The 27971-nt window shown below is 43.5% G+C and overlaps 1 protein-coding gene and 1 pseudogene across 5 annotated transcripts in view; one reads left to right on the forward strand and one right to left on the reverse strand.

Moving 5' to 3' along the window:
* SYBU (syntabulin) overlaps window positions 1-26494 on the reverse strand; it is a 70056-nt gene extending 43562 nt beyond the window's left edge. For 4 of the 5 annotated variants that reach the window (XM_061605286.1, XM_061605267.1, XM_061605259.1 and 1 more), the window contains exons 1-2: window positions 26369-26494; window positions 24365-24572 (exon numbers count right to left, since the gene is read on the reverse strand). In XM_061605286.1, coding sequence (XP_061461270.1) covers window positions 24365-24572; window positions 26369-26395 — 235 coding nt within the window. In that variant the 5' untranslated portion in view covers window positions 26396-26494. Of the gene's footprint in view, window positions 1-4659; window positions 4922-24364; window positions 24573-26368 lie in introns of those variants that run through there. The other variant, XM_061605275.1, reaches the window with a different exon arrangement.
* On the forward strand, window positions 16876-16994 carry LOC133375913 (5S ribosomal RNA; annotated as a pseudogene).
* Window positions 26495-27971: the final 1477 nt, after the last annotated feature.

A 27971-nucleotide genomic window follows, 5' to 3' on the forward strand; every position in this document is an offset into this window, starting at 1 on the left:
TCTTGGAGGCAAAAGTCGGAGGTTTCTACATATACATATAACCCCCCTCAAAACCTGTATTTCCATCCTTTATCAGAGAAGCATTATCCCCATTCAACGACAGGTTCTAACTAGGCAAAAGCATTGAAGGACTGAGCAGAGCAGGGCCCATGTGGAGTCTGGCCTGGGAAAGAGGTTTGGCCTAGACAGAGTCCCCAAGGCCAGATAACAGAGGCCTGGAGGGACATGTTTGTTCTTGCGCCTGAGGTTTCTCACCCCTGACCTAAAGGATGAGTATCCATCCGGACGCATCTTTATCAAATTGTTTTAAAAGGCAAGTAGTTCCCAGAAATACTTTGGAAAAATGCCCAAAGAGTGAAATCTACACGGATTTCTCTAGTCTGCCAAAAATTCTTCTGTCCAAGATTATTATCTTTAGTACATGCTTGAATAGTGTGCAACCAAGTTTAGAAAACATTTGAAGTTTGGAAATGGCTTATGAGAGTCATAGGCTAGATGTGATTGCTGACAGTCTAGTCAAAGTAAACAAGAGCAGGTGTTGGCAACAACAAGTGATTGCATGGCAGGGAATCGTATTTCATTAGCAAAAGGGAAGGGCTTCAAGACCTACAGCACGTTTTCTAGGTTCCCCTTGCTTAGGAGGAGCTGAGATTCCTCCGGAGGGGTGAGCAGAAGAGCTTCACAAGAAAATTCCCAAGGGAAACCATTCTGCAGGAGTCAATGGAGAATACTTTTTTTTTTTTTGAAGGCAGTACACAAGTGCTTCCTGACAATCTGGTCAAAGTAAACAAAGAGGGTCTTGAACACTTGCAGCTGATTTAGTACCACTCGTTTTCAAATAAACAGATATAAAGCAGTATTATAAAATAAAGTACCTTGAAACATGTACAGTATCTCTTGTCACCATGTAGCAAGTGCAGCCTGTCCCCATGCAATAACAACACTTTATATAGCACTTTTAGATTAGAGTTTCAACAGTATCTTGTTGCAATGTGTACAACACTCCTCTAAGGTAGGTCAATATTATCATCCCATAGTTTAGATGAGAGAGGAACAGAAGGAGAGTGACGCACTTCAGGCCACCTTGTAAATTCATGGGAGAATCAAGATTCAAACCAAGGGCTTGCTGATTTACACACACTGATTTGTATGGCCAGGTCATCTTGTGTGGATGGTTGATCTAGTTCCAAACATCTCAAAGGAACCAGCTTTGGGGAGGCTGTTCTATTTCATCTCTTGAACCTGCAGTCTCCAAATATCCCCCCCTCCCTGTCCCTATAACAGAATTTCCAAATGCAAAAATAAGCAGGCAAGGTTTTTATGGTGGAATGAACAATGCCATCCTGTACACATCTATCTACTCAGCCAGAATTAAATGCCACTGAGTTCAGTGGACTTGCTGGAACAAGATTTCAGCTTAAATATGATCATCTAATAATTGCGGCAGATCAAAGTGCTCTTAAAAAGAGAGCTACAGGGTGTTGGGATACACAACAGTTTTCAATTAATACTCACTACACCGAGAAAGGGGAAAAAACACTAAAGGGTGAATGTATCTAAGATTAGAAAGTAGCCACAATCATTAAAACTGGCAGTCCTTAAAAACAACAACAGAGCTAAAAATTCTGAAGTTTTTCTGACAGTTTTTCTGTTTCCCCCTAAAAATAACAAAGCGGCAGCCAGGCAAATCTCTACAGAGGGAGTATGCCGACATCTTGACACCACTATGAAGAAGCCCCTGTCCATTGTGCTCACTTGCTGAGGCAGATCTTAAAGCCCATGGAAATTGAGATGGGGCAGATGGTCCCTGAAGCAACCAGGCCCTGGACTGTTTAGGGCTTCCTTTGCTTCCTAAGAGTTTGCTTTGTGCAGGGATTGGAAACCTGCAGCCTTCCACATGCTGTTGGACATAAGAACATAAGAACATAAGAAGAGCCTGCTGGATCAGGCCAGTGGCCCATCTAGTCCAGCATCCTGTTCTCACAGTGGCCAACCAGGTGCCTGGGGGAAGCCCGCAACTCCCACTACAACTCCCACCCTTCCTGCGCTAAGGCTGTAGGGATCTGGAGTCCATATACCATCTGGAGGGTCGCAGGTTCTTATCGCTGACTTACTAGATCCAATCTATGGATTTCCCAAAACTGTTTGTTGTTTGTTGTTATATGCCTTCAAGTCGATTCATTCTAATTATTACAGAGACAGTGTCATTTGCTTTATGTAGTGGTTATATCATCCCAAGCTTACATCGCTGGATGATAGTTTTCCAAATTAAGCCAGCATTTTGCATCATTAAAACATGCACAATTAAACTACGAAATTTGCTCCTGCATGAAGTAGCAATGGCCACAAACTTCGATTGCTCTAAAAGAGGATTAGACAACTTCATGGAGGACAAGGCTATCAATGGCTACTAGCCACAATGGCTATGCTCTATCTCCAGTCTCAGAAGCAGTATATTTCTGAATGCCAGTTGCTGGGAATTGCAGGTGGGGAGAGTGCTCTTGCTCTCAGGTCCTGCATTCAAGCTTCCCATGAGCATCTGCTTGGCCATTGTGCGAACAGGATGCTGGACTAGATGAGCCATTGGCCTGATCCACCAGCTTCTTCTTATGTAAGAGCTACATTCTCCCAAATTTAAATCACTGCATGCTTTATATTCAGAAATATGTAGCACGGAGTCCACAATGGAATTCAGTTTTATTTCAAGATATGTATGTTTCACAAAGTTACTAGGGCTGGCATCAGCTCCCAACATCCTGGGGCAGCTATAGGGCCCCAACTCCCTGCTAGGGCTCACTACTGGTATCTGTACCATGTCCCTTTTTAATTCCTTTTTCCAGCTCAGCACTCTAAGCAGGACAAGAAAGTCAGTGTGATGTAGTGGTTAAGGTGTTGGACTACAACCTGGGAGACCAGGGTTCGAATCCCCACATAGCCCTGGAGCTCACTGGGTGACCATGGGCCAGTCACTGCCTCTCAACCTCATGAAAACCCTATTCATAGGGTCGCCATAAGTCGGAATTGACTTGAAGGCAGTACATCTAAGCAGGACCATGGGTCCCTAGCTGCCATTTTAATCTCCCACAAATCCTTCAACACAGGGCATTGTGGGCATTTAAAACTGATAGGCCACAGCGATCCAGTGCTGCTAAGATCACTGCAGTCTGAGGCTGCCTGGTACTGCCAGCAGATAAATCTGCCAGGACTTATCTCCTCTACCAATAGAGATGGGGGGGCCCACAGCATTTCTCCATGCCCTCCCCCTCAAACTTGGATCCAGACCTGAAAGCTACACTCAGCCATACGCTCTTCCATTTTAACCCAAATTGTTTAAGCCCTCCAGTTTTCACAGACATCAGGCTGCTTATCATGGGAACAAAGTGGACTTGGCACAGACAGCAATTCCTCCTCTTGACTCCTATTATTAATGACCTTTAGACATACCAGTAACTAAGCCAGGCTTTTGAATTCTGCTGCAGACAATGAAAGGATTGGTTGCAAGTAATCCTCTTTCCTATCACCCCTCTGATATTTTTAAATAAACTATATACCTAAGGCTGGTGTAAACCTCTCCCCCAAAACAGTCACATGGAAAGTATACATCTGTACAGTTGCAAGACCCAGCTCATTCTGCCAGAAACATTTTTTCCATGCATGTAAGTATCAGATGTACATTTGAACTAAAGATCTTGTGTAGGATCAAAAGTTTCACCATCACCCAAAATAGCAGCTGCATGTGGAACTGTGCTGTCCATCACTAGAGGCAAGGTATCAGTAGGTCTGCAGAAGTATAAAAATCTTCAGGAAAAAACCCTGATGGGGACACCAAAACCAAACCACAACAGCCCAATGAAGCCTGAGCATGTTCAGTGATCACATTTTGTGTGTGTGTGTGTGTGTGTAAACAAACGCAGAAAGAGGAGAGTGGATTGTCTATCTTAAAGGAGGGGACAGCTGGCTTGCTGGAACCCTGAACATAAACACTCAACTTTGCAACGTCCTGCTCGCTAAGGCTCTGAACGTGCTAGTCGCCTACAGCAAAGTGTTTCCATTAGCCACACCTGGAGGGGAACAGATTGATCTGCCAATCAACTGCAAAACCTCTTTAAGCTGATTTTAAAAAAATAATAACACACACTCAAGCTGCTCCCACCACGTTTTATAGTAAAAAAGGGATGGGGTTTGACTAGCATAGTGTGCCTCCATTTTCAGAAGAGAGAGGTGGAGACACACTGGAACCAGCAGAACACTGAGTGTGTTTCTACCCTAGGACAAATAGCTATCTATAGCTACACAAAGAAACCGAATACAAAAGGAGATCTCCCTTACCCCAGATGCAAGCTTGCCATCACTTGCCAAGATCTCCATGTTAGAACTGCCTGTGGCCAGCTTGCATTTTTCCTGCCTACCTCCATAGCCTCCTCACAATTCATTCTTCATGTCAGAAGTTACTGCCTAATCAGTCACAAGAAGGCAGTTGGCTGGCTGAGACACAGACATTTAGAAGATGCTTGAAGACCTTAGCCATCCCCACACAGCCAACTTAGCAATTTCGCTCCAAGATCCAGCAACTTGTCAGAATGCCTTAGCAAAAACAATAACCCTGCTTTATCAGAGTAGACAGCAAACCAAAATCTATAGATGTTTCCAAGCAGTTACCAGATTGTGAAGGCACAGCCTCAGTCATAATAGGAACAGAGAGGAAATTTCCATGTTGTCCTTCGGTCACTGGAGATAGCATTTCCCCAAGGCTACAAATACAGTTCCACAGAAGAAATTAGAGGGGCAGGACTTGATGGTACCAGCAAACCATGAGCTTAGTAGAATCAGCTCTTAATCCTCCTCTGTTCAATTGATCATAGCTTTTTTTAAAAAAGAAGGTTCATTCTGTCTTCCGCTTTTATGACTTGGCAACACTTAATCTTGGATGGCACAAAATGTTTCCCCCGCCTTGTTTCACAAGACCGTCTGTTACAAACAGTTTCTAATAGACGTCAGCTATTAACTTGGCTGACAACTCAGGCAGGATGTGTTCAAGTTAACCTCTTTACAGAACAAGCACTTGAAAAAAATTCCTCAATTGCCTGGGAACAGACGCTATTCTTCACCAAACCACTGAAAAGAATGCTTATGTACACTGATGACAAGATTTTGAATCAACAACTAAGATGTGATCGTGGGAGAAGTGAAATGGAAGATGCACAAGAGAATGAAAACTCAAGTTCCTTCTCCAGTAGTATTTACAAGGGAAAAACAGAAACTTGGGAATATCTACATTATATACTTAAATTGGTTTTATATTTGTGCAATTGTCAGGACTTCTCCCAAAGATTCCTGGGAGTTGTAGTCAAGGAAAGTGCTGAGAGTGATCTCTTTAGAGATCCATAGTCTCCCTACACTAGAATTCATGATTTCCTGGAGAGAATCAATCAGCATTAAACCCATTTATGTCTGAGATAAAGGCTGCATACACACCACACATTTAAAGCAAGACTTCCCTCAAAGAATCCTGGAAACAGTAGTTTGTTAAGGGTACTGGGAATTGGAGCTCTGTGAGGGGTAAACAACAGTTCCTATGATTCTTTGGGAGAAGCCATGTGCTTTGCATGTGTGGTGTGTATGCAGCAAAATTACGTTCTCAAACTAGAGATGGGTCCATTTCCGTTCTCTCAGGGCTTATCCAAACGGAGCGGGATAATCCACGGTTTCCATATTCGGTTTGTCATCTGATAGTCCTCACTTTGCCTTTTAGTTCGCTCTTTTCCAATTAAAAAAAACCCTTTTTTGCACCCGCACCCGCAGCAGTAAGACCCCTACATTCTTTTCGCTTTTTCCAAGCTCCACCTCTAAAACCTCCCATCAACCAATTGGTCAGCAAAAAAATTACATATGCTCCTCTCCCCCTTTGTAACAAAGCACAATATGGCTGTAAAGGAGTTCTCGCCTCGGAAGGAAAGGCTGCTGGTCGGTTTCACGCCTGCCTTGTTTGTATTTGCGATAGTATGCTTAAACAAATGTATGCTTTTCTGCCTTTATTTATATTTAAGGAGATACACACGCTGGCAATTGCACTTATTTCTTCAAAAAAGCAAGAAACGTGTCACCCCCCCCTCCTTCTCCCTTTCCTTCCCACGGAGAATGAAATTGACAAAGCTTTCTGGAGGCAGGCTGAAACCGACCACCCCCCTTTCTCGCTTGCTGTGCATTGCAGATCTCACCCAGAGCGGCTGCCCAGTCTGCAGGCTGGCAAAAAATAAAATGCATCTGTGCAGTAGTTACAGACCCCCCCCAACACCCCACCATTGCGATGATTGGTTCAATTTTCCCGGGCTTATTCTCGCACATGCGCAAAAGTGCAGATATGTGATTGGCTGGAATGAGGAGAAGGGGCAAGGGGAAACGCCCAAGAACCGCCCATCAGCTGTAAAGTCCGCAGTACTGCATCCTAACTCCTGAAGGCACAGCGGATGATTCCTGATTTTAAACAGCAAATCGCATTTTTGCCGGTATTGCAAGGAGCAGATTTAACCCGCGAAAATGCGAAACAGCGTGAGACATCATTTCGACGACCAAAAAATAATGAACACACATAGCCGGCGTGTCACACATTTTGCAGTCGTCTGGATGAGCCCTCAGTTTCTCCTTTTCCCTCTCTTAGGGTAGAAACACACTCACTGTCCTGCCAGTTCCAGGGCGTCTCCACCTCTCTCTTCTGAAAAACAGGACACATGATGCTAGTCAAACCCCACCCCCTTTTACCCTAAAACTTGGTGGGAGCAGCTTGAGCGTTTTTTAAAAAATTCAGCTTCAAAGAGATTTCACAACTGATAGGCAGATCAACCCATTCTGCCTCCAGGTGTGGCTAATGGAAACGCTTTGCTCTGGTGACAAGTGTGTTCACAGCCTTAAATTCAGTTCTCTACATTTCTACAACAAGTGGTGGTTTTGTTTAAAATCCTCATGAAAATTCATCAGCATTTCAATGCAAATTTCTCCTAGTAAACACATTGTTTTACGCAGCTGTGACTAATGCATATATTTTTTTGCAATCAATTTCCCCTATATAATGAATTTTTGTATGTTACTTTCACAAATATTTTATTTTTATACACACTTTCCCATTACATATGTATTGTTGTAAACATTGGTTTGTTGGTTGGAGAACTGCATCATAAGGTTAAGGTAAATATGTACTTTGAAGGATATTTCAGGTCTCAGAAAGTGCAAATTTGGTAGATTCACCTTTAAATGCCAACTGAATCCAATTTCTCCCTGCATTCGTACCCTGAAGAGGTAGTTTGCATTGAAAGTAGGATGCGTTTTTGTGTTTTCTAATGCTGCTGATCTTTCCAAGCATCCATCACCGCCAAAGGATGCTTTGAAATCTTTTAAAAGAAATGAGATGTAGCTTATTTTTCTGAGCTTCTCAGTCAAACTCTGCATAAAGTCCTATGTGCAGATTCATTTAATTAGAAATGCTGAAGAGGGCAGGGGGAGGCAGGATGAGGGATACATTGCCTGGCATTCTTCTTTTCCAGCTCATGGTGGTGATTGATGTACAAAGCAGGTGAAGAAAGAAGCGAAGGTCATCAGGCGCTACTTCCCGAGCAGGTGCATGGAGCATTGATATAAGGACAATCACTTTGTAGAAAAGCTCGTGTGAGACTAAATCAGTCTTGCAGGTGCCAGGCAAGATAATTCAATATTAATTCATGTGCAGTCTGATCCTACGTATGTGCACTTTGAAACAAGCCCCACTGAGTTCAATAAGGCTTTGGCTTGAGTAAGTAACAGTGCGATCCTATGCACGTTCTTCTCAAATGCAAGTCCCACTGAGTTCATTATTTATTTATTTAATTAATTAATTAATTAATTAGATTTATTAGTCGCCCATCTGGCTGGTTGTCCAGCCACTCTGGGCGACGTACAGAATAAAAACATACAAATACATTAAAACATTAAAATCTCAACAATATAATAAACCTAACCCACCCCAAAAGCCTGTCTGAAGAGCCAGGTCTTCAAGGCCCGGCGGAAGCTCATCATAGCGGCGGCATGACGGAGATCATTTGGGAGGGAATTCCACAGAGTGGGAGCCACTCTGTGGACTTACTTCTAGGTTAAGAGTGTACATCAGAGGTGAGGACCCTTTTTTCAGCCAGAGGGCCATAGTTCCTTTTGGGCAACCTTCCAGGGGCCACTTGCCGGTGGTAGATGAGCCAGAGGCAAAAGCAGATGGAGCAATGAATGTAATTTTTGTACAGTAGGCCACCTTCTATATATATTCACACAACCCTCTCTAGCCTCCACCCATATGAGCAAGAGGCATTATTAGAGTTCAGGAACATAGCCCAGCCAGGCAAAAGCACTCAGTGAGAGTGTGAAGCAACATCAGTTGGGGGTGTGGCTGGAGAAGGGGTGTGGAGTATCCTGACGGCCAGAGACTTGGAGGGCTGCATTCGACTTCTGGATCAAAGGTTCCCCACTCCTGGTGTATAGGATTGCAGCTTTACTTTGTCCTATCCCCAAGGAGATAGGGAGGCATTGATGATGATATTTATCAGTCGCTTTATACAAAGAAAACGTCTCAGAGCAACTTGACAAAAACAAAAGATGGACTCTGGATCTGATCCAGCAGGGCCCTTCTTAAGTTCTTAATGTTTCAAAACTTTTATTCAGGCAAATATGAGTCTTATTAATATGTTCGCAACAGCAAGGATATTCAATTAGCCATGCTCGATGCTCAACACTATTGGGTTTTTTCCAGAGGTGGGGAACCCCTGGCCCAGAGGGGCAGAATGCAGCTCTTCAGAGCTCTCTGTCTTGGTCCTCAGGACTCTCCCTAGGGCAGCCTTTCCCAACTAGTGGGCCACCAGCTGCTCTTGGACCACAATTCCCATCTTTCCCGACCATTGGCAATGCTGGCTGAGGCTGATGGGAGTTGTGGTCCAACAACATCTGGTGGCCCACTAGTTGGGAAAGGCCTAGGGCATGTCCTCTGCTCAGACCACACCTACCACTCACCCTGCTCCATGCCTCCTTAAGTGCTTTGCCTGGTTGGAAAGAACTGTGATCATGTCCTTTACTTGCCAGATGTGTGTGTATGTGCATGTGTAGAAACCTTTGGCTTTCGTGTGGTTGAAATGTGACACTGCTGTATTCACTTTTGACTTTGGCTGTGCCCATCACTAGGGATGAAAGGATCTGTCAATTTTAGTTCTCTCAGTTTCTCATTTTTCTAATCTTAAATTCAGTTCTTCACATTTCTTCAGCAATTTACAATTTTTTAAGAAAAATCCTCATGAAAATTCTCCAACATTTTAGTGTGAATTTCTTATAAACATATTTTTGCAAGCAGTTTCTCCTAATATAATGCATTTTAGTATGTTATTTTTACCAATATATTCATTTTTATGCACACTTTCCCCTCAGATGCATTCCTGCAAACATCGCTTAGTTGGAGAACTGCACTGCAAAACTCGGATTAGTGTGAATTTTGAAGGATGGCTGAATTTCAGTTCTCAAGTTTTGGAAAGTGCAAATATGATAAATTTGGCTTTAAATGTGAACTGAACCAAATTTCTCCCCGCCCCCATCCCTACCCATCACTGGCATGTGGCCCCCAGAAGCTTATCCAGGAGGAAATGTGGCCCTCCGGCTGACGAAAGGTTCCCCACCCGTTTTTTCTTCTTTTCTCTTTCAAAATTGATGAAGAAGGACAATGCATTAGAATAGTTAAATTTTTATACAAGTCTTTCCTGATTGTATTAATTTTTAACACACAATCTGACTCTCAGCTGAGAATCATGCACTGGACAGTGACAATGTGCCCCTTATTTGCTGCCTTCCCTAGTTCAGGATGCATGTCTTATATAAACCCTCCACAGCTCATCAGATTCATTATTTGGAGAAAATAAATATTCAGCATATTTTGATCACAAGCATTAATTTATGTGTGTGTTGAGGTAAGTCTTGCTTGACATGCACAAGCATTGTACTTCTTTTCAACACAGATATGACACATCAACCAAAATTGGCAAAATGGTCTTTGCATTCAAGGGGAAATTACTTCCGCAGCTATGTTTGACATAAGTGTGGCATAAGTAATATAGATGCTGGACTCTTTGCTATCAGCACAGGAAACCTTTTTGTGACACAACTGATTTTCAATATGCAAAAAAAAACAGATTGGGATAAAAAGGGAGACTCATCACAGGCACAGCTTATTTTTAGATTTTACATTATTATTTGCCTTTATCAAGGATGGGATTCTGTATTCCCCACCCCCAGAACAGGGGTGACTAAGCTGTGGTCCTCCAGATGTTGTAGGACTTCAACTCCCATCAGCCCCAGTCAGCATGGTCAACCATCAGGGATTATGAGAGTTGCAGTCAAACAATACCAGGACAGCCACAAATTTCTTATCCCTGGGCTAGATAAAAGCAGCAGTGATTTTTTAAAAAACTTCAAAGTACCCAAGAGAAACAGAGCTTTTCAGAAATGAAAACAATGACACACCCTTCAGTTAAAAACCTTCCAATAATACTCTGATGGATAGGCAATAACTCAGTGGTTTGCACACATAAAGCCCCAGATTCAGTCTACAGAATTCTAGATAGCAACAATGGAAAGGGCTGCTCTCCTGAGAGCCAATCAGTTGGCATTACTGAGTTTGATGGCCTGAGTGTTCCTTATAAAACAGGGCTGTGGAGTCGGAGTCAGAAGCAATTTTGGGTGGAGTCAGAGTCGATAGAAATGTACTGACTCCAACTTCAAAATAAAATTAATGTTTTAATATTAATAATTAATATACATTTGCCATTTATGAAGGAGTCAGAGTCGGAGTCAGACAGTAGAAAAATTAATATACATTTGCCATTTATGAAGGAGTTGGAGTCGGGTAGTAGAAAAATAGAGGAGTTGGAGTCAGAGTCGGACAGTAGAAAAATAGAGGAGTCGGAGTCAGAGTCGAAGGTTTGACATACCGACTCCACAGCCCTGTTATAAAATATTAGCACTTAGCATCTAAATTTGGGGGGGGGGGACCTGTGGCCCTCCAGATATTGCTGGACTACAACTCCCATCAGCCCCAGCCAGCATGGCCAGTATGATGATAGTTGTAGTCCAACAATATATGGAAGGCCACAGGTTACCCATCCTCTGTGTACAGTTCTTTACAACAGTACACAACACCCTCTGGTTGCTGTCAGACCCTCCAGAAATCCCCACTGGAGTTAACACCTATCTTTGCATCTCACATACAGCAGCTGGATCTTAGAAGCTGCCATTTCCCTCAATGCCCTGGTGCATCTGATGTAGAGTTACTCAAAGGCATTGTGGGAAAATTAAATGGCAGTGCCAGCTGGGGAAACGGCCATTTAAATTTCCCATAATACCACAGAGCCGCACTACATTAAGCACTCCAGAACACTATGGGAAAATTTAAATGGTGGCTTCCCAACTGCCTGCTGCTGCAGCAAGATAAGCCTGCAGCTGAAGGGGGCCTCAAATGTAGGAGAGGGCGCAGTAAATAGCACTGGGCCAAAGGTCCCTTCAACACTGGAGCTGGCTCTGCCTTAGTGCATTCAAAGCTTTTCACATACATTACCTCAGTAATCCTAACAATAAAACCCTGTATGGAGGTCAGTATTACTGCTCCCAAGCTGCAGACAAAGAAGTAAGGCTATGAGATAGACGCTGCTCTGAGAATACCCATTCAATTCACGACACAGGCAAGATCTGAACCAGGGACTTCCTAGTTACAGTTCAGAGTCATAACTATTATATTACATTAATACTCCTAGATTGTGATTAAAATGGCAAACTAAACAGGCTACCAGATGTGCAGTAAGTCTCACTGTACTCCCAGGTAAGTGTGCATTCAGCCTTCGATATTTGACATCAAACTCTATTTTCAAAGCATAACTGCTTCCCTTTACGGCAAGAGTGAGAGGCCTCAGGCTGAGGGGCAAATGCAGCCCTCCAAGCCTCTAGAACCAGCCCATTTAACTGTCCCACACCACACCCCTACCCAGCCCTGCTACATACCCTCCTTGAGTGCTTTTGTCTGGCTGGAACGTGTCCTTGAATTGTGATAATGGCTCTTGCTTGCCTGGTGAGAGGATGGAGAAGTGTGTGTAGGGATGGGATGTAGAAACCTCTGACTTTTGTGTTCCTAGAGTACAGCCTACTGTATGAAGGTAAGAGTCACATCTCTTACAGGGAAGGACCGTAGCTTAGTGGTAGAACATCTGCTTTGCACGCAGAGGCAGGTAGGGATGGGATCCATTGGCTGGTACATCTCTGAAAGCATTCCATCGATTGCAGCTTCACCACCTCCTCCTGCTGTCCTGTGTCTGAGGCTGGTCAGTTTTCACACTAGCAAACAGAGAGCAGCCACTTTCTTTTTGGAAAGGAAATGAGGAAACCAGCTTTCAGTGCACCCCATCCCCCATCTCCTCCTTGGCAAGCCTAGAGTCCTTAACGTGGGCAAGATTCCCTAGTTTCTAGCTTGCCTTTTAATCATTTAATGGGTTAACACTACAGAGATTAGAAGGCAAGGCTACAGTGTCTCGCCCACACTAAAGACTCTAGGCTTGCCTTTCTAATCTTTATTATAGGCTTGGCTTGCTTCCTCCAGCTTGGAGCTTGGATTATTCGAGCAGAGTGGGGTGGCAGAGAGAGAGGGAGAGAAAGAGAGATGTAGTGCTGTGCTGTGAGTAAAACCAGTAAAAGAACTGGTTCGAGGAAAAGATCCAGTATCGTGGGAAAGCCACTGAAGTTCAGAGCAAACAGGATCGTTCCGCCATGGTGGACAGTATGTGGGAAAATCTGGTCCTAAATCCTAATTCAATGGAATTCCTGCCCATCTCTAGTCCCAGATTCAGTCCCTGACTTCCCCAGGTCGGGCTTGGAAAGATCCCCTGCTTGGATCCCTGAAGAGCTATCAGGCTAGAAAAACAAATGCTCTGCCTCAGTATAAGGCAGCTTCCTTTACCGACATTCTGCCTCTGGCCCTGCCCACCTGGAAGGTTGTCCATGAGGGAATGTGGCCCTCAGGCTGAAAAACGTTCCCCATCCCTGCTTTAGGTAAGGGGTTCCATTTCCTGTGGCTGGAGTTTAATCTCCTTCTCGTCTTATTACCTTGCAGGCAGATCTCTATGGCATAAGTTCCCCCAGGTGCTCAGGAGACACTCTTTTTTGTTCTCTTTGTTTGGAACACCTGCACAATTGGGCTATGAAAAGCTGGATAGCTGACACAAAATCTAAGTTTAAGTTTTCCTGATCGATAAGGTAAATGTGCTGCTCGCTGGAGAGAAGCTCCCAAGCAGCTGTGCAATGCAGCTTATGAGGAAAACAGACCCGATGTAGGGAAACACTCTCTGCAGTGGATGAGGCAGCTGATGTTGCTGGGAGAATGTTTTCTCTCAGCTTTGACATCTGAACCCTGCAGCTGAAATCCAAACCAAAGGGTGAAGGTGGGGGAGAGAGAGGATGGGAGGGTGCCTGTTTCAATGTCAGATAACAGGCAGCACACACCAAAGTATTTGTTCATTTTGTCGAAGTCTGGAGTCTAGCTGCAAGTTTTATATCGAGCCACCCTCATGAGCTCCACATGCAATTGGCCAGAATAAATGTACGTTTGGAAAGCTTGCTTTTTCCACCAATCAACAATTTCATAGAAGAAATAATGGGTTGTATACAATGCTAGTCCTACTAAGAGTAGCTCCATTTAAATTAATGAACATGGCTAACTTAGGCCCATTCACTTCAGTGGGTCTCCTCTGAGTAAAAGTGAGTTGGATACAACCCACTATTAGTCACGTTCATAGAGCCATTAAAATGCATGGATCAGACTAACCAAAGTCCATTCATTTCAATGGGACTACTCTGAGTAGAACTTCATTTGGTACAAGTCAATGTTGTTAGAATATTGTGTTGTAACTTTAAATAGTACCCCCAAACTGGTTACTATTTAGTCCAGATTTAACTAATCACATCCCTTTGAAATTTAGGAGAGCTCTGGCAGCCAAATGACCCCCTAAAGTGTCTCTGTGCATCTCTTCCCCAAGTTCAGGCATCAGCTCTGTGCCTTAAGACATTTCCAAAACTGAAGCAGGAATCCCCTGGGATTTTAGCACCAAAACCTTGTTTGTCCCTGTGATTATGCCACTCCAAGTCTAGGGATATGGCTTCCTGACACACTTTTTAGAAAATAACACTAAGCTCTCTGATTGTACGTTTGTTTCGGCAACTATTAATTTCTCTCCTCCGTGAGGTGACTTCATAGGTAAAGTATAGCCTACAGACTAAAAAAAAAACATTGGTAATGATAAGGTATGTCTATGCTGCTCAAACCAAGTGGATGTTTACATGCAGTAGCAAAGGGACATGGAACCCTTTTCAGCCTGAGGGCCACACTCTATTATGGGTAACATTCTCGGAGCCTCATGCTAGTGGTGGGTGGACAGCCAAAAGTAATAAAGGCAGAGGAAGCCAGAGGCCAAAGGTGGGCAGGGCAACAGATTGGACTTTGTATAGTAGGCTGCCCTGCAGCAAAGCACAAGTACTCAAGGAGGTAGCAAGGCCAAAGAGAGGCGAGGCCTGGGGAGAAAGGCTGGTTCCTCACACCTTGCTGTAGTAAATAAAGCTATGATCCTTTGCTCACGGATTTGGGAGCATGCTTCCTTGGAGTCCGTAGGACTTATCTCCACAGAATGATGCATATGATGAGACTGTGTGGCATTCCATACTGGAAGGATTTATGCATGCAACATAAACCATGGTGCAAACCTTTTGAAATGAGGGTACTCTGGATTATTCCATTTGCAGCTGGCATCCTGACAATCACATTTCCAAGTCTGCAATTCTAGGCATGCTTTCTTGAGAGTAAGTCTTACTAACTCAGCAGGTCTGCGAACCCAGATCAACTGGCATCTAGGACAGCAGTGAAAATGTGAAATTAAGGAAACAGCATCCTGGTTAAAGTGCTGTTGTTACGATATGACACGATGGGGGAGGCAACATTTGAAAGGCAGCAAAAAAGCTTATGCAGAAGGTCCCAAGTCTAATCCAATCCCTGACATTTCCAGGTAGGGCTGGGACAGACTCCTGCCTGAAACCCTGGATGTTGGAAGTGGGGCAAGACAGAGCAATGCCTGTTTGGGTTCTTTTGTTTGCATTCTAGAAGAAAGACAGAGTTAGGGTCCTCCAGCTGGCTAGGCCTGCCTACCTTTACTTGTGTTTTTCTCTACCTTCTGTTATAAACTGATAAGCCCGGGGAAGCTGACCTGCCCCTCCTTTGTCTTCTTCTTCGACTGTCCGAGGAGAGAGGAGACATCTCTGTCTTTGTTCTCTCTCCTGAACCATGAGGGCAATACCCAAGTCTGGGCGTTACACCTCCAACGTAGTTAGTCAGAACTAGGTATTCCTTTCCTATATACTACATATTTCTATAAATAAAGTAGCTTTTTCTTATTGTTATTAATTCTTAAGTCTCAGTAATTTAAATGCAGGGTAAAAGCCTGCTTCTTAGGTAAATACACACACTGGCACATACAGCTCAGACCACTGAGTCAAACCTATTAATACACCTATTAAGTCAAACCTATTAATACACACATAATGTTTTAAAAAACCACCTTGCATCTGATAAAGTGGGTTCTAGTCCATAAAAGCCTCTGCCATAATAACCTCTGCTCGTTTTTAAGGTGCCACAAGACTCTCTAAATAAATAGACTGCTGAAATGATTTTAGTCATCAAGCTTAATGGATTTTGTACTATTTTCATATCTTGGAAACTGCTTTTGTATTTTCCTAAAAATGAAACGTGGTATATAAACACAGTATAAGTGAATAGCATATATTTCAAATGACCAGGTTTTTAATTTTAGTTTTGGAGTGTGAAGGCCTTTGGTTATGAAGTCATACATTTTGTAATGTTCATAATGATATTCTTACAACTTTACTTTATTCATACTGGGCTAATGCAGGTTTCTGAGATATAATTATGCAGCACACACAGCATGGTATATTATTCAAAAGCCAGGTGACCTGCATTCAGTGGCAACTTGCAGAAGCAAGGAAGATCTTTCAAATTACCAGTGGCACCACCAGGGTCAGACTACCAGGCACAGGTCTGGGACCCTGCACACACCAACCTCCCCCCCCCAAAAAAAATCTGCAGACATCCGACAGGTGCTATTGCAGCACACTGCAGACAAGAAGGCAAACGGCTATATCAGCAACTGAGACTCTAGCTGCCTGCTGTTTTAACATGAAACATTTCTGGCCCCTGAGTGAGAGTGCCAATGAGCACAGCCAGACACTGCCATTGGGGTTGTGGGGCCAATGAGACCAGTGAGATGATCCAAGGTGGCTTGGCTCACCCCTCACCATTCTAGCACTCCAAGTTGGCAACTGATTGATGGAGCTTTCTGCCAAGGGGTCAGAAATGTTTCAGACTAAATAGAGGAAGCGGCTGGGCCAGCACTTCCCTCTGTGATGCACACAAGAAAGCAGCGTTGCCCTCAGGAATCACTGATCCATCTTGCTAAGTATTGTCTACACTGACTGGAAGTAGCTGTCCAGGGTTTCAGACTGGGGATATTCCCAACCCTACCTGGAGACACCAGGGATTGAACCTGAAACCTTCTGCATGCACAATAGATGCTCTGCCACTGAGATACGGCCCTTTCGCACACCAACTAACTAGGGAGAGAGGAACAGAGAAGAACACAAACAAACAGAGCGGCAGCAAAGAGGGAGAAGAGCAGGGAGACCAGAGTCCCCATCACCACCAGAAGACACTTCATCCAATTTGCCAGCACCTCTGCACTATCAGTACCCTTCTTTTCAATGGAGTACACTGGATAAGTCTACTGCCATACTACCATAAACATATCCGCTCTCATCTGATTTCGGAAATTAAGCAGGGTCAGGCCTGGTTAGTACTTGGATGGGCAACTGCCTGGGAATGCTGGGTGCCATAGGCGTAGGGGAAGGCAACGGTAAACCACCTCTGAATACCTCTGACCATGAAAACCCTACGAATATATCCAAACAATGATTCATTGGGTTGCCATAAGTTGTAATCGACTTGAAGGCATATAACAACAAACACTGGATAAACACTTAAAACCGAGGACAGGAGTACAGCAAGGTGGATGACTGCAAGTGATCCCCACAAGTGGTTCAGCTTTACAAGTCAGTGAGCCTTTTCTTTAAGCAACCTTGTCCTCATCCTTCCTAAATGTGAAAAGCTTAACAAGAATGCTTTGAGCACTATTTTTCCTTATGGTGGTAACAACTGGGCTTAGTGTGGGCCTCCTTTGTGACTGGGGGCTGTTTGGCAGCATGCCTTCCCTCAGCTGTACACTGTCAGGGCATACTTAAGGCTGCGTACATATTACACTGTGCAGCACAAAAATGTATTTTTTCTTAATCAGAGTATTTTGTGCTCATCCTCAACATGCTGCTCTCAATCTGGATTGATTCTAGATCCTGCTGTCCACAAGGGTTGGTACGGTTACTTGATATGCTTCCCCTTAATTAGGCTGTCCACGCCCTTTCCTCCTTGCACATGCCCAAAGTGAATGAAGGAGTTGGTATATGCCCACCCACAATGTCATTGCGCAGGTACGGCTACACCCCATTGCCAGGACCACCTACATGTGTTCTCACCTGTTTTCAAATGGACACACAGTGGGGTAACATAGAAGCAATGTTCAATGAGGGTTTTTTTTGAATGAAATTAGTTTCTCAAGAAGTGTTTTTTCAGGTCCAAAACAACAGATCTGCACAGAAACTAACAAGTACTTAGTCTCCATTGATTCTACAATAAAATGTTATATGTACACAGCCTAGTAGCCATTCCTTCTTCCTGGGAATACCACGGAATTATAGTTCTATGAGACAGGGAGCCATAGACTGTGTTCAGAATCCTCATCACCATCTTTGAACTATAAAGGGAAACCATGAGAAAGTTATAGAAAGTTGTAGAAAGCCAATGTATGTTAGTAATGTCGATATTCTGAAGAACTAAAAATACACTGAAGAACTCTATAAAAGAGATGCAAAGATGAGATTCATTCACAGAGGAACCGTATGATGAAGAACCAGAAATTTTAGAATGTGAGGTGAAAGCTGCTCTTAAAATACTTGGAAGAAAGAAATCACCAGGAACAGATGGCATACCAAAAGAGATGTTACAAGTTACTGGGACGGAATCTGGAAAACTAAACAAAACTAAACAATTGAAGTGTTCAATAATTCCAAAGAAAGGGGATCCCAGGGAATGCAGTAATTATTGAACTATTGCCTTAATGTCCCATGCAAGTAAAGTAATGCTCAAGATTCTACAACAAAGGCTCTTACCATATATGGAGCAAGAAAGGCCAGACATCCAAGCTAGATTTAGAAAGGGAAGAGGCACCAGAGATCATATCACAAACATATGTTGGTTAATGGAATGGACCAAGGAATTTCGGAAGGAAATCACCCTGTGCTTTATAGATTACAGCAAAGCCTTTGATTGTGTAGATCATGAAAAACTATGGAATGCTTTAAAAGAAATGGGGGTGCCACAGCATCTGATTGTCCTGACACGCAACCTATACTATGAACAAGAGGCTACTGTAAGGACAGAATATGAAGAAACAAATTGGTTCCCCATCAGAAAGGGTGTGAGATGGGTGTATTTTATCACTTTATTTGTTTAATCTGTACACAGAGCATATCATACGGAAAGCAGGATTGGACCAAGATGAATGAAGTGTAAACATTGAAGGGAGAAATATCAATAATTTAAGATATGCAGATGATACCATAGTACTAGCAGAAACCAGTAATGATTTGAAACAAATGCTGTTGAAAGTTAAAGAGGAAAGCACAAAAGCAGGACTATAGCTGAATGTCAAAAAGACTAAAATAATGACAACAGAAAATTTATGTGACTTTAAAGGTGACAATGAGGACATTGAACTTGTCAAGGATTATCAATACCTTGGCACAGTCATTAACCAAAATGGAGACAATAGTCAAGAAATTAGAAGAAGGCTAGGACTGGGGAAGGCAGCTGTGAGAGAACTAGAAAAGGTCCTCAAATGTAAAGACGTATCACTGAACACTAAAGTCAGGATCATTCAGACCATGGTATTTCTGATCTCTATCTATGGATGTGAAAGTTGGACAGTGAAAAAAGCTGATAAGAGAAAAATCAACGCATTTGAAATGTGGTGTTCGAGACGAGCTTTGCGGATACCATGGACTGCAAAAAAGACAAATAATTGGGTGTTGGAACAAATTAAACCAGAACTATCACTAGAAGCTAGAATGATGAAACTGAGGTTATCATACTTTGGACACATAATGAGAAGACATGATTCATTAGAAAAGATAATAATGCTTGAAAAAACAGAAGGTAGTAGAAAAAGAGAAAGGCCAAACAAGAGATGGACTGATTCTATAAAGGAAGCCACAGACCTGAACTTACAAGATCTGAACAGGGTGGTTCATGACAGATGCTGTTGGAGGTCACTGATTCATAGGGTCGCCATAAGTCGTAGTCGACTTGAAGGCGCATAACAATGACAACATGTATGGATGTCAGTTGGACAGTGAAAAAAGTGGGTAAGAGAAAAACCAACTCATTTAAAATGTGATGTTGGAGGAGAGCTTTGCAGATACCATGGACTGCAAAAAAGACAAATAATTGGGTGTTAGAACAAATTAAACCAGAACTATCATTAGAAGCTAAAATGATGAAACCGAGGTTATCATACTTTGGACACATGATGAGAAGACAGGATTCACTAGAAAAGACAATAATGCTGGGAAAATCAGAAGGAAGTAGAAAAAGAGGAAGACCAAACAAGAGATGGACTCTCTGAACAGGGTGGTTTACAACAGAAACTATTGGGGGTCACTGATTCATAGGGTTGCCGTAAGTCATAATCGACTTGAAGGCACATAACAAGTTTAGTATAGATATCTTTTGGGGATGGTGGGAGAGGGATGTACTTTCATTGCCATGCTGTAATTTCAACACTACTTGAATGAAATGGGCATTGTTTTAATATTGTCCCCCCAGACAAAGGACACTGAATTGGTGCAAGGTTTGATGTCAAAAATCACTGGTGTTGCATGAGATCTGCTGGGTCATTGATTAGTGAGATAAGGATTACAAATGCCTTTGGATAATTAAGAAAACCCTTTAGAAATCATAAATTCGTGATTTCCTAAACCAATTATCCCTCAAGTTTTACAGACAAAGTTAAGTTTGCAGATCTTCAAGCTCTTATAAGCTGTTCCTGGATGAGCCTCATCCTTTAAATGTGCAAACTTCAGCTCTGTTTAAAATGGGCATACCAATTTGTTCATGCAGACTTTAAGATAAACAGCAATCCAAATAGTAACATCTGATTTCAGTCAGCAGCATATGTTTCATGTGTCCAAGACTGACTTTCATTGACAGTGAATTTATTTCTCTCTAAGCTCTACTGTATACAGCCAGGCAACAGACATGTGGAAAAATACAACATTAGATATATATGTAGTGTCTATTTGGGAGACGCATTTCTGACAGACAGAATGAACAAGGACTGTAGTTTAGTAGTAGAGAATTTGCTTTGCACGCAGAAGGTCCCAGGTTCAATCCCTGACCTCTCTAGATGGATCTGGGAGAGGACCCTGTCTGCAATCCTGGAGAGCCACTGCCAAACAGTGTAGACAAGGCTAAACTAGATGAACCAATGGTCAACTCAAATAGGCAACTTCCTATGCTCAGCAAATATACTAACTTTCTACAGCAGCAGTTCTCAAACCTTTCCCTCCATAGACCACTTGAAAATCGCTGAGGGTCTTGGTGGATTAATGATTTTTCTGCCTGTTGTAGCAACCGCAACGCACGGTGCTACATGCTGTATGATTTTTAAGTGTATTTTTATTACTTCTTCTATTTCTATTTCTTATATATTGTGTTTTACTGTATTAAAATTCGAATTCCATACAGCCTTTCCCAAACTCTGAGCCCCCCCAGATGTTGCCAGACTACAACTCCCATCAGCCCCAGCCGGCATGGCCAATGGTCAGGAATGATGGGAACTGTAGTCCAGCAACATGTGGGGACCCAAAGGTTGGGAAAGGCAGAATTCAAATTGTAATACGATAAAATTCAACGTAAGAAATGAAAACAATCCAATACAATTAAAAATAAATATATAATGCAGCGGATGTGCCACCTCCCATGTTCAACCACTAATCCATGCCACAGACCACCTGAATGAATGGACCTCAGTTTGGCAACCCCTGCTCTACAGGTTTTAGCTGGTATATTTGCTGCCACTGGACCACTCAGGGAAGTTATTCTATTTACTTGGGTGAAAAGGAAAATAATTGTGCTAACATAGGGATGGGGAATCTGTCGTTCTCCAAATGTTGTTGGACAGCAATTCCCACGATCCCTTACTGTTGGCTGAGCTGGCAGTGGCTGATGAGAGCTGGAGTCCAACAACATCTGGAGGGCTACAGGTTCCTCCTCCTTGAACTACAGCACAAGCAACCATACTGAGTCTACTACTCTCATTTTTCAATGCCTAAAACAATAAATATCCTGTTAGTTTTGCCACGGCCTGATGATTATCAATGTATGGTAACACTAGAGGTGTGAAGGCTTGCGGCGAGGAACAGAAAAATGGGGGGGATGGTCCCCCTCCAAGCCTTTTTTATTTTTTTTAATTGGCAGACTACTTCATGATTTTTCTGCCTGTTGTAGCAACTGTAAGGTACTGTGCTAGATGCGGCATGCCTTTTAATTATCTTTTTTCCAGACATGCCATGAACCACATGAATGGAGTTCGTGGACCACAGACTTCAGTTTGGGAACCCGTTTTAGAATAATGAATAAAATGTTAAAGACAAGTTGTTCATATATTTACTCCCCCAAAATGAGTTCAAAAACCAAGGAATAGACTCTTAAGGAAATTAAGTACAGCATCAGATCATTACAATTCCTCTGCAATGAAAATAAGCAAGTCCTGAGTCGTACACTGAGAGTACAACTCTCAAATGCAGAGCAAGAAACATTTCTGCCTCTAGGAGGCACAGCCATTGACATAAGATAGGAAGGATTCACTGCCTTCTTTGATTGCCGGCTTCCTCATGTTGGCCTAGGAGGTGAATCTGTTTGTGTCCTCTTGACTAGGCCTTAAAGGAATGCGAAAAAGTACCAAGCAATACAAAACAGCAGAAACTGATGGTGACAGAAAAAATGAGACTGAATAAATTTCATGTGGTATACATTTAGTTCTCCTGTCCCCTCTTGTTTTCAGCTCTTTCTATTGAAATGAATGCTTTATGTCTGCTTGACTCTGTGGAGGACCGGAGGAGACATAATAATTTTCAGAATACATAATAATTTTGTTTTACTTTTGAAAATATCTTTTTACATGTTTTATGACTTGTGAATGACAGATACGATTGAAGGTCACTGATTCATGGGGTCACCATAAGTCGTAATCAACTTGAAAGCACATAACAACAACAATGACTTCTGTGTTTGCCACCTTGGGTTCCTTTGGGAGGAATTATGGAACAGCTTACCGGAGGAAATACGCCTGGCGCCTACAGTTCTTTCTTTTAGGCGCCGGTTAAGACCTGGCTATACTCCCAGGCATTTTAATGTTTAATGCTTTATGTTTAATGTTTTTAGTTCAATGTGTTCCTTTGTTACTGATTTTATTCTATATTGTATTTTAATCTCGTTTTGTACACCGCCCAGAGAGCTATTAGCTATGGGCGGTCTAGAAATGAAAATAAATAAATAAATACATAAGGTTAGGTTACAAATTTAATAACTAAATAAATATAATGTTGATAGTTTCTTCTGTCTTTATACTTTTTTGCCTACTCCTCATAAACAGACAAAACCAAAGAGATGCTAGGTTCTTTACAAGTCAGCAGCTTGTAGCTGAATTTGTAACAATTGTTTTAAAAAATAAAAAGTAAATTGAATTGGTAATTATTGTCTGAACAAACTATACTTTTAATATACCAAACGTGATAATCTTACAGGCAAACCAAATAATACACCATATATATCATTTCTAAAGTAACAAAGTGATGTTTTATCTGTAAAGCATGCTAAAAAAATAAGTACCGTATATTCCGGCGTATAAGACGACTTTTTAACCCAGGAAAATCTTCTCAAAAGTTGGGGGTCGTCTTATACGCCCAGTCGTCTTATACGCCGGAATATACGGTATTGCATATTTTTCCATTTTTACTGAAAATTCTAGGTTTTTTTCTTGGGATTTCCCCATGGCTTCAAAATTTCAGGGAATTTTACACCTCTAGGTAACACGAAGGCAGGCTTTTTCACTGGTGGTACAAGTGTTGTGGAATGTCCTCCTTGCTGAAATATGAGAGGCTGCATCAGTACTGGCATTCTGCCAGCTTTTGAACACATACAGTAGGGCCCCGTTTACCGATGCTTCGCTTACCGGCGTTCCGCTAATGCAGCAGCTTTCATTCCCCGTTTTAAAGCCGACTTTGCGTCATTTTGTGCGACGCACCCCATTATACTCAATGGGGTTCTGCTTTGCGGCAATTTCAGCTTTACGGCGGGGGTCCGGAACGGAACCTGCCGTATAAGCGGGGCCCGCCTGTACCAATTTAGGGAGGTTCCCCTGAACCTGGAACTTCTAATCTTATTGTTTTAACTGATTTTTTTTCAACTGTTTTGTCATGCTTGTTAGCTGTCTTGTTATTATAAATTCAAATTAAGAATGCTTAATTATTTTCAATAATTAATTATAAATAATTATTAATATTAATAATTATTAATTATTTTAATTAAGGATGTTTTAATTAAATAATGCTCTGATGGAATTACTATTGTGTATTTTAATTAATCTTGGATTTTGGAATTGTTTTTATAGTTATAAACAGCATAGAAGCCATTTTGGCATATAAGCAGTATATAAAATAAAAGTAATAATAATCCCCATATTCTCTCCTACATAGCCAATATTGAGCAGAGTGAACCAATGGTATGATTCAGTATAAAGTAGCTTCCTATATTCCTAAGAAGTTGAAGCAGGTTGCCTTGCCACTGACTTTCTCTGGAAGATTCCATGCACACACCAAGTTGCTAAGACAAGCTTGAGTGAGTAGCTTTCTGTTGCAGGGGTGGGGAATCCATGGCCCTCCAGATGCTGTGGGATTCCAAATTGCATCAGCCCCAGTCACCATGGCCAAGGATCGGGATGATGGGAGTTGTAGACCTACAACAACTGGAGTGCCACTGATTCCTCCTCCAGGGCCTAAAAGATCAACGTTTTCATAGACACCCTCTTTCTTCTAGTACCTGAGCAAAAGCTGTTGCTGCTGATTGTCCTTGCAGACCCTCCAGAAGAGCTGAGGGGGTTGAATTCTCTGCTTTCCTCTTCAGAGAAGGGAGACTCAGATGCCGGTGACACTTTCTGGTGGCGAGGTTGCTGCTGGGGGAGATGAGGCCGGAGGACTAGTCGAGGAATCCGGCTGCGGCAGATCTCCTTGTCCTGAATTTTGTGCTCCTGCCAATGACAGTAACAATGGGCACGTTAATTCCATGCAGGTGCCCAGCCCCACCAGTCAAAACGTGAAGTCAGGTCCAACTCAAAATGCGAAGTCGGCAGACAGGTTACCACCAAAAAGTGCTTCCACATGGGCAGAGCTGCACATGGCTAGCATTCCAGTGAACCATGTGGTTGGCACCAACAAATGGTGGGAAAAGGGGAGGGGGCCATAGCTCAGTGGTAAAACACATGTAGTCCCGGGTTCAATTCCTGGCATCCCCAGGTAGGTTTGGAAATAGACTGCTGCCTAAACTCCAGAGAGCTGCTGCCAATCAGTGCGACAATACTGAGCTAGGTGGACCAATGATGTACCCTGAAGCTCCAGTGTTTCTAAGCATGAAACTGTGTGAAGCCCTGCCCACTCAGAAGTGATTTTCAGTGGCTGTTATGCCACTCGTGAACTGAGCCTTCAGGCCACTGCAGACCTAAAATTGTGAAGTAAGAATGCAGCAAATTGACATGCAATATGCATTGTAATGGTCCACTTGCCAGGAAGCTGCAATTGCCTGCTGCTGCCTGTTGAGTGCACACTCCAGGCAACTCTACCATCATGTGTGAAATGGCCCTTAGGGCTTTTCCAGCCGCCTGTGGATGTATTCCTCAACTGCATTTTGTGAAATTGTCCACACACACAAAAAGGCCATCGTCATATCCACACTTAATGGATGAGGCTTAGCCTTGTTCAGTCAGTGAGACTTTGTGTGGGGGGGGGGAGTCCAGGAAGAGGTGCAGACCAGTGCTGGAGAGGGAGCATGAAAAGATGTCAACAACTAAGGGAGAAAGGTTTTCCAAATGGGCAATGCATGCCTTCTCTGCAACAACTGGGCAACAGCACTGCACTTATTGTGCTAAAACTGGATCAGCTGGAAAGGCTCTTAAAAGCCATTATCACAGTCCTTGTCAGTAGCCTCACCACTTGTATCGGCAGGGCTCCGGCCCCCGAGAGACTCAGACGGAGGCAAGGAGGGCGGGGAAGGAATACCCAGAGGAAACTGGGGAGTCCATTACACCTTCCCAGATTTGCGATGACGTTATTGTGAGCTTGGTCTCTCCCCCTCCCCCCAAACCAGAGAAAAATCGGCGGCAGGGGCAGACCAGTAGTAGTGACGTCAGACTCTATCAGGGACGGACCAGGGACGCTCTTCTGCCTGGTGCTGTTGCCAGGGAGGGAGAGGTAAAGGGAAGTGACACCCCCGAGCTACCCTTTGCTCAGGGAGTAAAATGCAGGGCTCGCCGCCGCTTATGGCTTCCCTTCACTTCAGCCCTCCCTCATCCCCATGCCCCCCATTTAATCTCCCTTCTCTAATAAACACACACGCCCTGAAAACCAAATAGTATGCCTTAATGACGTCAGACTCCATCAGAATCAGCACCGTTCGCTCTTTGAGCTTCGGCTGTGGCGTCTGATGGGCATTTTAGAGAGGGGCAATGAATATCCATCAGCCTGCCTCATCTGGTGGTGTAAAAAAAGAAAAGAAATAGAGGGGGCTGGGGCGCATTCAAGGCTTAGACACCCCTTCGAGCCAGCGCTTAAGTCCCAGGGTCAGCACACAGCCGCGTTCACACACACACTGTAGCACGCATACACATTGCCTACCGAGCGCGTATATTTGCTGGCGACGCGGGTATTTTACAGGCACAGAGGCATGCCTTGAAGTTCTAGGCACACGCATATCCCGATTTCCTCCGCTCGGGCTTCCCACCACTTGCCAGCCCCTCCTGAGAGCCCCCCACTCTTCCAACTGCCCTCTCACCTTGCTGCTTTCCTTCAGGGGCCCCATCCCGCCTCGTCCCGGCTGACCGAGGAGGAGAGCCACGCAGCTCTTGCCAGCGAGGAGCGGGCGCTGCCAATGCCGCAGCAGCTTTCCTCGCCCGCCTGCCGCTCGCTGCTTGCGAGCGTCAGCCCTGCCCCGCCCCGCCGAGGCGCTGTCACCTCACCCCCCCCCGGCACGTGGAGACGCCGCTGCTCTGCTGCTCCTGCTGTTGCTGGCTCCTGTCTAGTCCCGTGGGCTGCTTGGCTCTGCTGCAGCCGCTGACGCCTCATGGCAGAGGGCGGCAGTGCCGCGGATGGGTTCGTATGCGGGGTTTGTTTTGTTTTGGAGGCTCCCTTTCCAAGTTCTCTGCGTCGACATGCTTCTCTCAGCAGCGTGCAGCGTCTTCTTGGGGACAAAATGGAGAGATGCTTGCAGAACCCTGAGGACAAGAAGGAAATCAACAGACACCTGTAGTTTGGAAGAAGCGAATGGAATTTGCAGGCTTGGTAACTCCTTCTATGGGATGAAGCCTGTCACCGCTCAAACAAACAAGGGGAGGGGGTTTTGTGTTGTTGTTGTTATATCTCACCTTTCCTCCTAGGTGCTCAAGGTAGCATACATTATTTTCCTTCTCTCCATTTTAACCTCACAACAACCCTGTGAGGTAGGTTAACGTGACTAAGAAAAGCCTCGTAGATCAGGCCAATAGCCCATCTGCTCCAGGATCTAGTTCTCACAGTGGCCAACCAGGTGTCTCTTGGAAGCCCATAAGCAGGACCTGAGAGATGGTGATTGGCCCAAGTAGGACACCCAGTGAGCTTCATGGTTTAGGGGGGATTATAATCAAAATCATTTATTACCTGTCTTTCATCCAAAGGTCCCAAGACAGGTTACAACAATTTTAAAATACTTTTAAAACAACCTAAAACCCCCAAATAGGGTGGGTCCTAAAAATACATGTGTCAGGCATAAAAGGCCAGGATAAAGAAGTGCATCTTCAGCATTCACCTAAAACAGTACAGCAAAGTTGCTAGATGCACCTAGGTAGCGATGGAGTTCCACGATTTAGGGGCCACCACAGAGAATGCCCTCTCCCAAGCCGTTTCCCCCATACATTTCCAAGGGTGGTGAAACTACCAAAAGGGTCCCCTCTGCTGATTTCAACACCCGAGATGGTCTGTAGAGAAGGAGGCGGTCTTTCAGTGGTCTTGAACCACCAGTGTGAACAGGCCCATCTCCAGTTTGGGAAGGGGAGGTTGGGCAGGCCACCTTTGGTGCCCACTCAGTGATGCACTCCCACCCCATGGCCAGAGCTTGGAAGATTACTTTTAAAAAGTAATAAATTACAGTTACAATAACATGGCCCCCAAAAGTAGTAATTACCGTTACAATTACAATTGTTCTGAAAGTAACAGATTACTTATTTTTTTTCTCAAAAGTAATCACTACAATTACATTTCAGTTACTTTTTTTAAAAAACGCCTACAAGGTGCTGGCCTTGGCTGCTGCACATCTAAGTAGCCTAAAACATTAAAAATAAACACACATATACAGAGGTAGAATAATTCTTTTTATCCATAAAATAGCAATGGTGGTCTCTCCG

This window comes from Rhineura floridana, chromosome 1 (assembly GCF_030035675.1).
Source record: "Rhineura floridana isolate rRhiFlo1 chromosome 1, rRhiFlo1.hap2, whole genome shotgun sequence".
NCBI classification, from domain to species: domain Eukaryota; kingdom Metazoa; phylum Chordata; class Lepidosauria; order Squamata; family Rhineuridae; genus Rhineura; species Rhineura floridana.